The sequence below is a fragment of the Mustela putorius genome, unplaced genomic scaffold (genome assembly GCF_011764305.1).
Source record: "Mustela putorius furo isolate JIRA1106 unplaced genomic scaffold, ASM1176430v1.1 tig00000407_pilon_pilon_pilon, whole genome shotgun sequence".
Lineage (NCBI taxonomy): Eukaryota > Metazoa > Chordata > Mammalia > Carnivora > Mustelidae > Mustela > Mustela putorius.
In genome coordinates, this window is record NW_025421373.1 from 13,311,342 (window position 1) to 13,323,934 (window position 12,593).

Here is a 12,593-nt window from a genome sequence, read left to right on the forward strand (position 1 = left end):
ATACCTAAAACAATGACAGTTATACCAAGATCATGAATTCAAATATGTGATATAGTTATTAATTTTTCCCAAACTGATTTGTAGAAATCAAAATCCCAGCAGACTTGTAGATAGAGACAAGTTGATTCTAAAATTCTAAAAATTCTAAAAGGGCAAAGAAACAAACAAAATAAATTTTTTTTAAAAAAAGAAAGAGCAAAGACTAGATTAGCTCCACAATTGGTGGGGGGATAAAATTAGAAAAACCACACTGATTTTTAAGACTACAATTTTGAAGCCACAGTAACTAAGACAGTGTGAAATTGGCGTAAGAATAAACATATAGATCAGTGTAGCAGAATACACAACTCAAGCCTGCAAAGACACAGTAAACTGATTTTCAAGATTTCAAGGTATACCACAGGAAAGTTTTTTCAATAAACAGTACTTGAATAATTGGACATTAAAAAAAAAAAAATTACCTCAGGGCACCAGACTGAATCAGTCAGTAAAGCACGCAACTCTTGATCTTGGAGTCATGAGCTTGAGCCCCATGTCAGTTGTAGAGATTATAAATAAATAATTTTTTAAATGAGCCTTGACCTTTACCTTATACAAGACATAAAAATTAACTTCAAATGGATCACAGAACTAACTATAAAAACTAAAACTGTAAAACTTCTAGAGAAAACACAGAAAATCTTTCTGATCTTGGAGTAAGCACAGATTTCTCAGCACACAAAAGACACAACCATATATATGTATATATATATATATATATATACACATATTTAAATATTTAATATATAAATTGGACTTTATATATAATATAAATATAAATTGGACTTCATCAAAATTTTAAAATTCTGCTCTTCTGAAGTTATCATTAAGGAAACAAAAAGATGGGGCACCTGGGTGGCTTAAGTCGGTTAAGCGTCTGCTTTTGGCTCAGGTCATGATCCCAGGGTCCTGGGATGGAGCCCTGAGTTGGGCTACCTGCTCAGTGGGAAGCCTGTTTCCCCTTCTCCCCATGCCCCTGCTTGTGTTCCCTCTCTAGTTGTCTATCAAATAAATAAATAAAGTCTTAAAAAAAAAAAAGGCATACCATAGATGGTAACAAAATATTCACAATACAATTATCTTGTAAAGAGTTTTTATCCAAAATATAGAAAAAAATCTTACAGCTCAATAATTAGATAACCCAAATAAAAAATCGGCCAAAGATTTGAACAGGCACTTCCCTAAATATAGACAAATTATCACATAAGCATATGAAAAAATGTTTAACATCATCAGGGAAATGCCTATTAAAACCACAGTGAGAACTACTACACATCCACCCAAGTGGTTAAAATGAAAAACAATGACAACATCAAGCACTGACAAGGATATGGAGCAACTGAAATCTTTTAAATACAGTTTGTCAGAATGCAAAATGGCACAAATACTTTGGAAAAGTTTCAGTTTCCTCGAAAGTTAGACCTGCACTTACCAAAAGGCTCAACCATCCTACCTCCAGGTATTTCACCAACAGAAATGAAAACACACTGCCACACACAAAACTGCGACATATGTACAGAGAAGCTTTATTCATAAGAGATCAAAACTTAGATGTTCATCAACAACCTAGATGCCCATCAACATACATGAATAGCTATAAACTGTGGTTTAATCATATAGCAGAATAATACTCAGCAATAAAAACAAAACCCATTGCTGATACACATAATAGCACAGATGAATCTCGACATAACTGGATTTCAAAAGTATTATGCTGAGCAAAAGCGTCAGACATAGAGTAAATACTGTATGATTTGAAATGCTAGAAGAGTCAAATATAATTTATAGTCCCAGAAAGGAATCAGTGGTTGAACAGTCCTGGTTGTTGGGGTGGAGGAGAATTCACCGCAAATGGGCATTAGAGAACTTTTGGGTGATGGAAATATTCTACATCTTGATGGTAATGGTGATTGTGTGGTTGCTCACATCTGTTAAAACTCCTCAAACTGTAAACTTACAATATAGGGTACATTTACTATACATAAACTATACTCTAAGAAAGTTAACAGGGTGGGCACAAAATATGATTTTACATTTTCTCCTTCTAAGTAAATCTAGAGTCAATACTGTGGTCTTTCACAATTCCCAGGGGATAGGTCTTTGGACATCCTGAACAAATGTTTACATATTGTCTTGTGATTGACATTATCCATTTCCAACAGAATTTCCATGACTTGAAAAATGGGTAAAATTAGAAAAAAAAAATCCCAATTTGGTGTTTATCTTACACTTACTTTGAAATACAATTTTCACTAATTTTTGTTGAGGTTTGAGGGAATCATGAAATAATATTCCCCGTCCCCCTCCTGGCTTCTGAGCCACTTGAGAGGCCAAGCCAGGCAATGGAGATTCAGTGTATCAGATTTAGGTTTGCACCAATAATAGCCACCTAATATCTAACCCAGAATAAGACAGACCTGCTCACCAAGGAATGGGCGGTCCTGCACAACTCCAGGGCTCCCCCTGCAGAGTCACAGAGCCTTTCACTGCAAAGCTTATGCCATGTCTGTCAAGAGAATAAAACACAGGCTCTCTGCAAGCATTACAAATCCCCAGAAAGGGGAGAAAGGTTTGCATGTCCAGTTCTTTATCCTGAACTCCCTTTTGCAAGGAGTTGGGGTGATCTGAGAAGGGAGCGATCAGGAGTCCTTGCTTAATGGATGTGTAAGGAAGCACCTCCAGAGGAGGCCACCTCTACCCTCTGCCATCTCAACAAGATGTAGATCAACATTTTTCAACCTGTCTTCCACCGTGGCACACACACCAAGTTCACATATAACAATGCGTTAAGGCACAATTCATGGCATACCAGCCACAGGGCTACCCCTTCCAGAAAGCATATTTAATTGCAAGTGACTAATGTGACATATTTCATTTTAATTTACTTTGGTAATGAGTCAATCACTCACAAATTTCTGTACTTTATTATTGATTAAAAAAAAAAAAGAAAACCTTACTTTCTCAACCCTAAAATGTCATCAATTTCACACCATTGGCTTAATATAAGTCTCTCAGAAAAAAAATCCATTGAGTATACTAATTAATTCAAAGATAGTTATGGAACTATGGTTTCTGTGTCAACTCACAACTCATGTAGATACATGTATGTCATGAAATCAAAGCTCCAGGATGGCTGGTCCAGAGTCAATTTAGAAAGGCTACTGACTCACAAAGTCTGGAAAAAAAAAAAAAGAATTTTCTTACTGCTGGGAAAGGCAGTAAAACAAACTTTTGACATCATTACATAAAGCATAATTTTCAAACTCAAGAGGCTATAGTGGTCTGTTATAATCATAGGAACTCTAGCTTTCTCAGACAAAACTTTACTTAAATCTTCACTACAGTTTTGTCATATAACATCAATTTAAAACCTCTTTACACTAAGACTACTACTATGAAAGTGTGTACCTATAAAAGGCCCCAACTGCAGTGATTCTGGGTTCACGACTTGCGTGTTTTTCAATGTTTGTGTAGCATTTGTTAGCATATTTAAGATAAATACGTTGCTGAGCAGAGAGCCCGATGCGGGACTCGATCCCAGGACCCTGAGATCATGACCTGAGCCGAAGGCAGCGGCTTAACCCACTGAGCCACCCAGGCGCCCTTAAGATAAATACGTTATAATCTAAAAACCTGTTGTCTAGAGAATAATATACGGATTCTCAAATTATCAGGCATGATCTGGATGTGTGGTGTTCGGACTACCGAGTGTCTACCCCATACAATTTTCAAATAAGAATAATACAAATTATATTCAATATAGTATATAATGTTATTTCATAGAATATATTAAACATCTTTAATTGCATCATTATTATAAACATCAACTATTTTTCTTTCAGATTTAGAAGTATTTGCTATTGCAGTTAACAAGCTTAGCAAATGTCTATGTATAAGTATTCACATCTTATAAAATGATATGTGCATTCACGTCTTCATGCGCAGAAGAGTGTTAGGTGAGCATGTTCTGGGGCATGAGTAAATGAGCTGCCTTCATTCTTCATAATTCATTATTCCTTTTCCCTCCATTTTATGTCTTCCAATTTATGTCTTATATCTGAGTAAGAACAAGACAAATCTGTCCCACTGATATGAATACAGGAAAAGCACTAGGTTCTTTAACAGAATTGTAGCTACATGCCCTCCATCCTGGGTCTTGCCTCTTTTAGGGCTGACGTTATGACAAGAATAACCCCAACTGATAACCATCTGTTCTAAAATATCAAAAGTAGTGACTCTTCACTTTCAGATAAAGATTACAAAAATACTCCTACTTTCTTAACTCAGAAGAAACAGGTTAAATATCTCTAAACTAAGTCAAGTTCTTCACAGAAACTGCTAACATTTACTGTGGACATCCTATGCAAGACTCCATCCAAGGTGTTTTACGTATTTTATTCCCACATAACAAAGAAATTAAACAAATCAACCTAATTTTTCAAAAGCTAACAACACAAAGAGGCAAATCTTTAAAATGAAGGAAAAAACTATTTATTTACAAATTACATGATAAACAAAAGCCCAATACTCAAAACAACATACCAAAGGGTGAATGCTCACTTCTGTAGATGCTCAAGTATCTACCCTGGGAGAATATCTTTTATTAAATGAAATAAAATGTGATTAGTATTTGTTCTTTGGATTACTCTAAAACTAACCTCTCTAACCAGAGCTGACTTTGCAATGTAACTTTGGGGAAAAAATACAATACTCTGAAAAAAAAAGAGGTAAGCATTCCACTAAAGGAAAAACTTTTTAAATCATCTCAGAGGGTAGGAGATGGGCTAGATGGGTGATGGGCATTAAGGAGGGCACTTGTTATGATGAGCACTGGGTGTTGTATGGAAGTGATGAATCACTGAATTCTACTCCTGAAACCAGTAACACACTGTATGTCAACTAATTAGAATTTAAATAAAAATTTAAAAAGGAAAAAAAAAAATCACCTCAGAAAAATGACCATTACACACATGCTGCAACAGGGTAAGGTAAGATTCTTTAAAACAAAATAGCTCACTTTCATTTCTAACAAGGATAAAATTAATTTTATAGTAATAATACCTTCCTGAGTGTCAGAAGCAACAGTACCCAGTAGTCTATATAATTGCACTACAATATATGTAGTGTAAAAATAATAATTCACATTAACATATTGATTTGTGAATATGACTGTGGCCTTTCAATGAAATATTTCTTTAAATATAGCCTTCTCTACTCATGTATTGTACCACAGTCATGTTTCAGTTTCTATGTATGTTGTGCCTAAATTATTCATTCACTGGCACTCATTAACAGCCTTACTTTTTTATTTTTAGAAAGACATAGTCTGTTATTTAAAATTGTAATTGTAATTTAATTGAGTAGTTCCAAAAAAGTTATCTAGAAAAGGACTTCCAAACCATCAGCTGGAAAGTTATAAGCAAAAGATAAATTATTTTCTGAATTTTTAAGCTTTTAAAAAGAAGAAGAAAATACTGCTTTTGACTGGGACAATGCAGTGGGACAATTTGTTATTACACATCTATAAAAACCATTCATCTTTTTAAAAATGCACATCTGAAATAAGACCCACCTGTGGAAAGGAACACTATCCACTTCAACAACTAAAAAAATAAAACCATCATTCTGACATGTATCAGTATTTCACATATCTAATACTGAAGGAGGCAACTACTATTGTCATAATAATCTTAAAGTCAAAATAAAAGCTCAAATCAGAATTAAGAGAAACTTCGGAAAATGTTTAGAATGTAGATATTTGCATGCATTTTCAGACAAACTTTCAAAGATTCCACATATAACCAAATGACAACTTTGAATCAAACTGAATGTCAAAAATATTCGAGCTTTGTGACAGACAAAGCTGCTACTCTATTGCGACCAGAAAAACAGAATAGTGAATAGCAAGAGCAGTATATTTCTAAAAGGAGGAAAAGAAATCTCTGACTTCCTTTATCATGGAAGAAAAGTCAACAAGTCAGCATTTCTATGACACTGGCCATCAAGTGATTCACTATTAAAGAATTCACTTTTCAAGTTGTGTCTTAAAATGCACTCATTTATATTTTAGGATTAAATTAAGTTTATGAATCAAAAGCCACTGTACTCAGAATTCTAATCTTAAGAAATTTTAAATCATAACTTAACAAAGCGTAGTCCAAACACTATACCGTAATTCTACCATTTGGTTTTTATATGCCTCATCTGCAAAACTCACTTTACAAACAGGAGTTTTGCTCTGTTCCTCCGCAGCTAATGTCCCTACACCTAAAATTTTAAGTGGCAATCAAAAAGATTCAAAGGATTCCCGCTACTTCATCGGGCTTTGATAAAAACAGAGCCATCTGGTGGTGTAGCCCCGTCTTCCTTCTCAGTGACTGTCTCCACAGTCCCAGAAGCCGACACAATAACCATTGTTTTATTTGCTGGAACCGTCTTCTGTTTCTCAGCAATCGCCGCACAAACAGCAACAATCTCATCACTTTCAAAGTCATAGTCAGGAATTGACTTTGGTGAGAAATGGGTTACTTCCGCTGATGCATCACACTTTTTAATCTTCTGTGCAACCTTCTGCTGCTCCTGGAGCGTTCTTGCCCAAGAAAGGTCTTCTTTCCATATTTCAGGGTTCATTGGATAGATGTGAAGGGCGACCTGAAAACTTCGAATTGCCTAAGGGAGATTAAAAAAAAAAAAAAAAAAATCAAAGTTTTTTTTTGTTTGCTTTGTTTAAAAAAATGAGTCGACTTAATATATATAATCATAATATCTATCTCTATCTCTTTAAAATATATATATCATATATATATTTTATATATTATACACACTGTGTGTATGTGTGTGTGTGTATGTTTGACATTTTTTTAAAACATATTAGAATGTAAGGATAGAAATTAGGGCTGTGCCCTAAACACTAGATGATGATTATGATGAAAAAAAGAAAAAAGTTAAAGAAGTGTGAAAGAAAGTACCTGACAAACTGCTGTGGAGAACTCCAGTCCATTAAAGTACAGGGAATGCTTTCTAGTTCAAGACAAGGCAAATGCACTGTTCCACGCCTGTAGGCTGGCAGCTGTAAGAATCTAGGGATTTCTTGGCTAACCCATCATCAGAAAGGTACTGGGAATGCCTACCTTTGACACCCAGAGCTTAGATTCAAATAATGCTAACATGTATTGACCATCACAAGAGACAAAGAAGGACATTATAGAATGACAGAAGGGTCAATTCACCAGGAAGATATAACCATTATAAACATAATGGTTATAAACATAATGGTATATAAACATTATAAACATAATGGTTATATCTTTACATATTTATATATAATATTCCTCCCAAAGCCAGAACACCTGTAAGTATAAAGTAAACATAATGGTTATATCTTTATATATTTATATATAATATTCTTCCCAAAGCCAGAACACCTGTAAGTATTAAAGTAAACACGGACAAAACTGAAGGGAGAAACTGACAGCAACAGACAGCAGGAGACCGCAATACCCAACATCGGTAATGGACCCAACACCCAGATGGCAGATCACTAAGGGAAGAGAGGATCTGACCGACACAATAGATCAAAGGGACCTAACATAGACAAAACATTCCCCCCAACAGCATCAGAGTGCACGCTATTCTCAAGTACAAACATAACATTTTCCAGGAGAGGTCACATGTCAGGTCATAGAACAAAATTTAACAAATATAAGGCGACTGAAATCATACCAAGTGTCTTTTCTAATGACAATGGAATAAAACCAGAGATCAGTAGCAGAAGAAAAACCAGGAAATTCACAAATAAGCAGAAACTAAACCACCCAGTCTTCAACAACCAATGAGTTAAAGAGTAGTAAGTCATAAGGGAAATGAGAAAACATCTGGAGACGACGAGAATGAATACACAACATACTAAAGCTTATGGATGCAGCAAAAGCAGAACTAAGAGGGACATTTATAGAAGAAAGATCTCAATTAAAGAGCTAATTTTACACCTCAAGCAATTAGAAAATGAAGAACTAAGCCTATAACTGTTTTCCAACACCCAACTCACTCTAAGTTTCAAGTTTTTATTTACATTCCAGTTAGTTAACATATAATGTAAGTTTCAGGTGTAGAATTTAATGATTCGTCCCTTCCAACACCCAAGAGTACATAAAATCCTAAATAATTACTGCTGGAGCTCTCCCCACCTACTGACTCTTAATCTACCACGTGGTCTGTTTATCTTTGTATTATCTTGTGTTTTTGTCCAAATACATGCAAATATAGGAAGAATGGTTAGATGTTAACAATTTTTAGCTCGCTTTCAATATATTTTTCATAGCAACCCTTCCTTAACATTTTAAGTCTTTTTTATTCTTACTATTCCAGTCTTTCAAAATAGCTTAAGTCTACATAAAAATTATAAACTTAGATTTTCCCAAGTACAGCCCTAAAAATTATATTAAATGAGGAAAAAAATTACACTTTTAATCCCTGCAAGAATTTCATAATTTTAATGGACAGAACCGTATCAGCAGGAAAAACAAAACAAAACAAACAAACAAAAATATTGAACTGGCACCCTTATGCAAAATAAAAAACTTAAAATCTTAAACAATTTACGTTTCCTGATTGACTGGAAGTACCTCTACTATGTCTCCTAGAGTATTTTCTTTCTTTACAGGACAATCTTTGCTAAACTTTAAATCCTAGAGACTTTTTTCCATTACCATAGACACTTAACAAGCAAAAGTTAATGCTTTGTAAGCTTTTAAATAAAGCAGAAATGGGGGGCAAGTATTATGTGATAGGCTTTATTTGTTTTCCTGTTAACCCATTAGAAAACAAAACACCATGAATTTCTTTTTTCCAACTCTAGTATGAGTTAAGTCTTCAGGTAACAACAACAACAACAAAAAATAGGGACTTTGGTTAAACTGGTTTCCATCACTGTGAACCTCATTTCAGATTAATCATGTTTAAGTTACTTGACACCAATTATTCTCTCATCAAAATTCCTTACTTATCATTTCTGAGAATTTGACCAACACCATTGTTTTGGTAAACAGAAATGATATTTATCAGAAAAATCTAAGTTATCCATAACTTACTAAAGCCATTGTTAGTAAAGTTAGGTTCAGGGTTTACCAGTCATTTCATTAGCCTTCAAAGAAGCTATTTTTAATTTTTGATTTTTTTTCTAACTGTGAAAGGCAAATAAAGCCATGCAAAATCTTAATTAATGACAAACAGAAAATTTGGCACTACTGTATTAGATTGGCAAACACTCTGTAGAGTGTTAGGGGCCAGCCATGCCAAAACAAAAACAAAAACAAGATTTAATGGTCACAGTCAACTCTCATTTCTTCTGCCTGTGCTATCTAACACCTGAAAAAAATTTCTTTTTTTTTTTAAAGATTTTATTTATTTTAGAGAGAGAGAGAGAAAGAGGGAAGGACAGAGGGAGAGCCTCTTAAGCAGACTCCCCACTGTGCACGGAGCCTGATAGGGAGCTCAATCTCATGGCCTATGAAATCATGATCTGAGCCGAACCAAGAGTCGGAAACTTAACCACCTGAACCAGCGGGGTGCCCCCTGGAAAAAATATTCTGACTCTAAGATAATTGATGTTTACAACGGAAAAAGACATTCAATAAAAACTATGATCTGTATCTGTGCTTACTACCTTTACGAGGTAAAGGTATTTATTTTTTTGCACAGATGTGATAAATGGCTATTTACTTTTTGGCTCAGCTAATCAAAAACACATCAGAATAAAATTTCATCATTATAATAATCTAACTTCCTTACCAGGACTATCTCTCCTAATCCAAGCTGAGCACGTCCCAAAGTTTGCCAAGACTCCCATGAATGTGGATTTCTCTGGACAGCCATTTCAGCTGCATGTACTGCTGGGAACATTTCATGAAGAGACATTAGGACCTGTAGCCAAAAAAAAAGAAACAAAACTTGTCAGTAATACTCATAAACTAGCAAACTACTAATGAATAACCATATATAAACTTTTTCATTTGAAAAAAAATATTTTTAGTCTGGTAAATATAGCATCTCAGTGGTTTTGACCCACACCACTGCCTTGCAGGGTCAGGAAAGACTTTTCTTCCTATTTCTAAAATAACTATGAAAATATAAACTATCCCCTTCTCAGTCATTGAACACTCTCGTCCATCAGTTAAAATAAGGTGATCATGATCTAGCCATGGTTCAGAGATATTTGAACTCTTAATTCCACTTTTGATTATTCTATTTACAGTGTGGTTTTCTATTTACAGTGTGCCTTATGTTTGAGATCATCATCTGAAAGGTATCTGTAAAGTGTGTAGATCAAGGCTGAATTGCAACTATTCCCTCCCAAAAATATGTCTGATACTCCATTAGAGATTTTAAAGTCTTTTGGATAACTTAATCCAAGCGCTCAGAGATTTTCTTTATAGACTTTCCCACAAAATAATAGAAATGTATTTTTAAAATTCAAATGTTATTTCTAAACTATTAATAAATTGAGTCTATTCTGACCTTTTGCTAAGGACTAGGCCATTTTTAGAGAAATATCATCATTCAGAGTCCAACTGTCCTCATTCTGAAGAAACAAAGCTATTGCTCAGTTCACTACAATTAATTTCCAAGGCAAGGAAACACATTTCATTTAAGAAATCATCACTAAAAAACAAACGGAAGAAGAAATCACCACTGACTTCCTAAAAGATAGGCAGCTGTTCATACCTTACCAAGGTTGAAATAAGTTAACTTCACTATGAAAATTAATGAACTTCTAATGTCATACAAAAGGCAGAGCCATAAATAATACAGTGATAATATTTTATCACCCAGGGCCTACCAATAATAATACGGTAATACATTTTGGAAAGGAAATGTTACAAAATTTGAAAAAGACATATTTGAGAAAGAAAGTGGAAAGAAATGCGGTCTTGGTTCATTACTGTGCACCAAACACATATGAACACAACACAGTGAGATTTCATAAGGAAACTGAAATTCTCCGTGATCCTTACCTGTGATTTCATCTCATACAGGGTGGCATCATCTGGGGTTAACTGCAGTGCTTCATCCCATTTTTGAATTGCCTCTCGATATCTGTGATTAAGTTACATTAATATCATATTTTTAATAAGGCCTTGAGAGTACCTTACTAAATATTCAAATCGGGTACTAAGGAATACTTGTATATCGAGAAATAGCTCTATTCAAGAACTGACAATAATAATATTATAAAAGCAAGAAAAATTAAGAGATAAAGGGAAAGGACAGCAAAAGAGAAAAAGACAAATATAAATGCAAGAGATCTTAGAAATCTCTTTCCTGGCTGAGAAATCGTCATCAATATTTCCCTTTTTTCATCAACCCCAATGTGTCTGCAAATGTTGTCATACATGTCGCAAGGATTACAAAGGACTTTTCTGAGGAATATATAATCCAGCTGCAGTCCTGGGCAATCTTGAAACAATCTAGCTGACACAGAACACTTTAAGAAGTTGCCTGGTAACTGTGTAAAGACTCTTTTGGGGCACCTGGATGGCTCAGCTAGTTGAGCATCCGACTCTTGGTTTTGGTTCAGGTCATGATTTCAGGGTTGTGGGATTGAGCCCTGCCTCGGGCTCTGTGCTCAGTGGGGAGTCTGCTTGAGAATTCTCTCTCTCTCTCTCCCCCCTCTGTATTGCTCTCCCCCCTGGCTCTTGCGCGCGCTCTCTCTCTCTAATAAATAAATAAATCTTTAAAAAAGATTCTTCAGTTTTAAGTTTTCTTGTCTGTAAATTCCATGAGCTCAGGAACTATATCTTTTCATCACTATTAATACAAGGTAAGCTTATAAAAATGGGTCAAATGAGGGGCACCTGGGTGGCTCAGTGGGTTAAGCCTCTGCCTTCAGCTCAAGTCATGATCCCAGGGTCCTGGGATCGAGCTCCACATTGAGCTCTCTGCTCAGTGGGGAGCCTGCTTCCCCCCCCCTCTGCCTGCCTGTCTACTTGTGAGCTCTGTCAAATAAATAAATAAAATCTTTTTTTTTAAAAAATGGGTCAAATGAATGAAAAACAGCTTAGAGATGGTGATTTCCACTAGCACTTTTCCACTGATGTCCTCCTAGTGAGGTTTTTCTTGTGATCTCCAGAGCTGTATGGTCAACTAGCATCTCTGCGAAGACACCACGAATTCCTCCTGTCTAAAACCGATGTTAGCATGCCACATCCAAATTTGCAGAAGCACTGCAGCACTTTCTTTTTTAAATAAAATTAAGGAATAACAAAGTCCTATATGTTATCCTTATATGTTATCCTGTATGTTATCCTATATGGTATCCTTCACAAGTGGTTAACTCACGTATATGGGACTATTTCTAGAAAGAGAAAGTCCTATTTGCCAGAATATATCTTCCATGACAATGAGCAGAAACTTTCTATTCTGTACCTTCCTCCCAGTGCTACTAATTCTAATTTCTCAAGATAAACAGAAAATATGTAACCTACTAGTTTTAATTCTTGGCTACACCAGAATGATCTAGGGAGATTCTGGAAGGGAAGAAATACACAACACACACA

General features: G+C 35.1%; 1 protein-coding gene and 1 long non-coding RNA gene across 7 annotated transcripts in view; both read right to left on the reverse strand.

Moving 5' to 3' along the window:
• Window positions 1–1,542: 1,542 nt before the first annotated feature.
• On the reverse strand, window positions 1,543–4,862 carry LOC123391922. Its single transcript, XR_006606603.1, has 2 exons — window positions 4,582–4,862; window positions 1,543–3,214 (listed from the first exon to the last, which is right to left on the reverse strand). It is a non-coding gene; the product is annotated as an uncharacterized LOC123391922 (long non-coding RNA).
• Window positions 4,863–6,280: 1,418 nt separating this feature from the next.
• The window catches only part of TTC33 (tetratricopeptide repeat domain 33), a 30,625-nt gene continuing 24,312 nt past the window's right edge, over window positions 6,281–12,593 (reverse strand). For all 6 annotated transcript variants that reach the window (XM_004737966.3, XM_004737965.3, XM_004737967.3 and 3 more), the window contains exons 3-5: window positions 11,052–11,133; window positions 9,829–9,960; window positions 6,281–6,708 (exon numbers count right to left, since the gene is read on the reverse strand). In XM_004737966.3, the coding sequence (XP_004738023.1) occupies window positions 6,355–6,708; window positions 9,829–9,960; window positions 11,052–11,133 (568 nt within the window). In that variant the 3' untranslated portion in view covers window positions 6,281–6,354. The remainder of the gene's footprint in view (window positions 6,709–9,828; window positions 9,961–11,051; window positions 11,134–12,593) is intronic.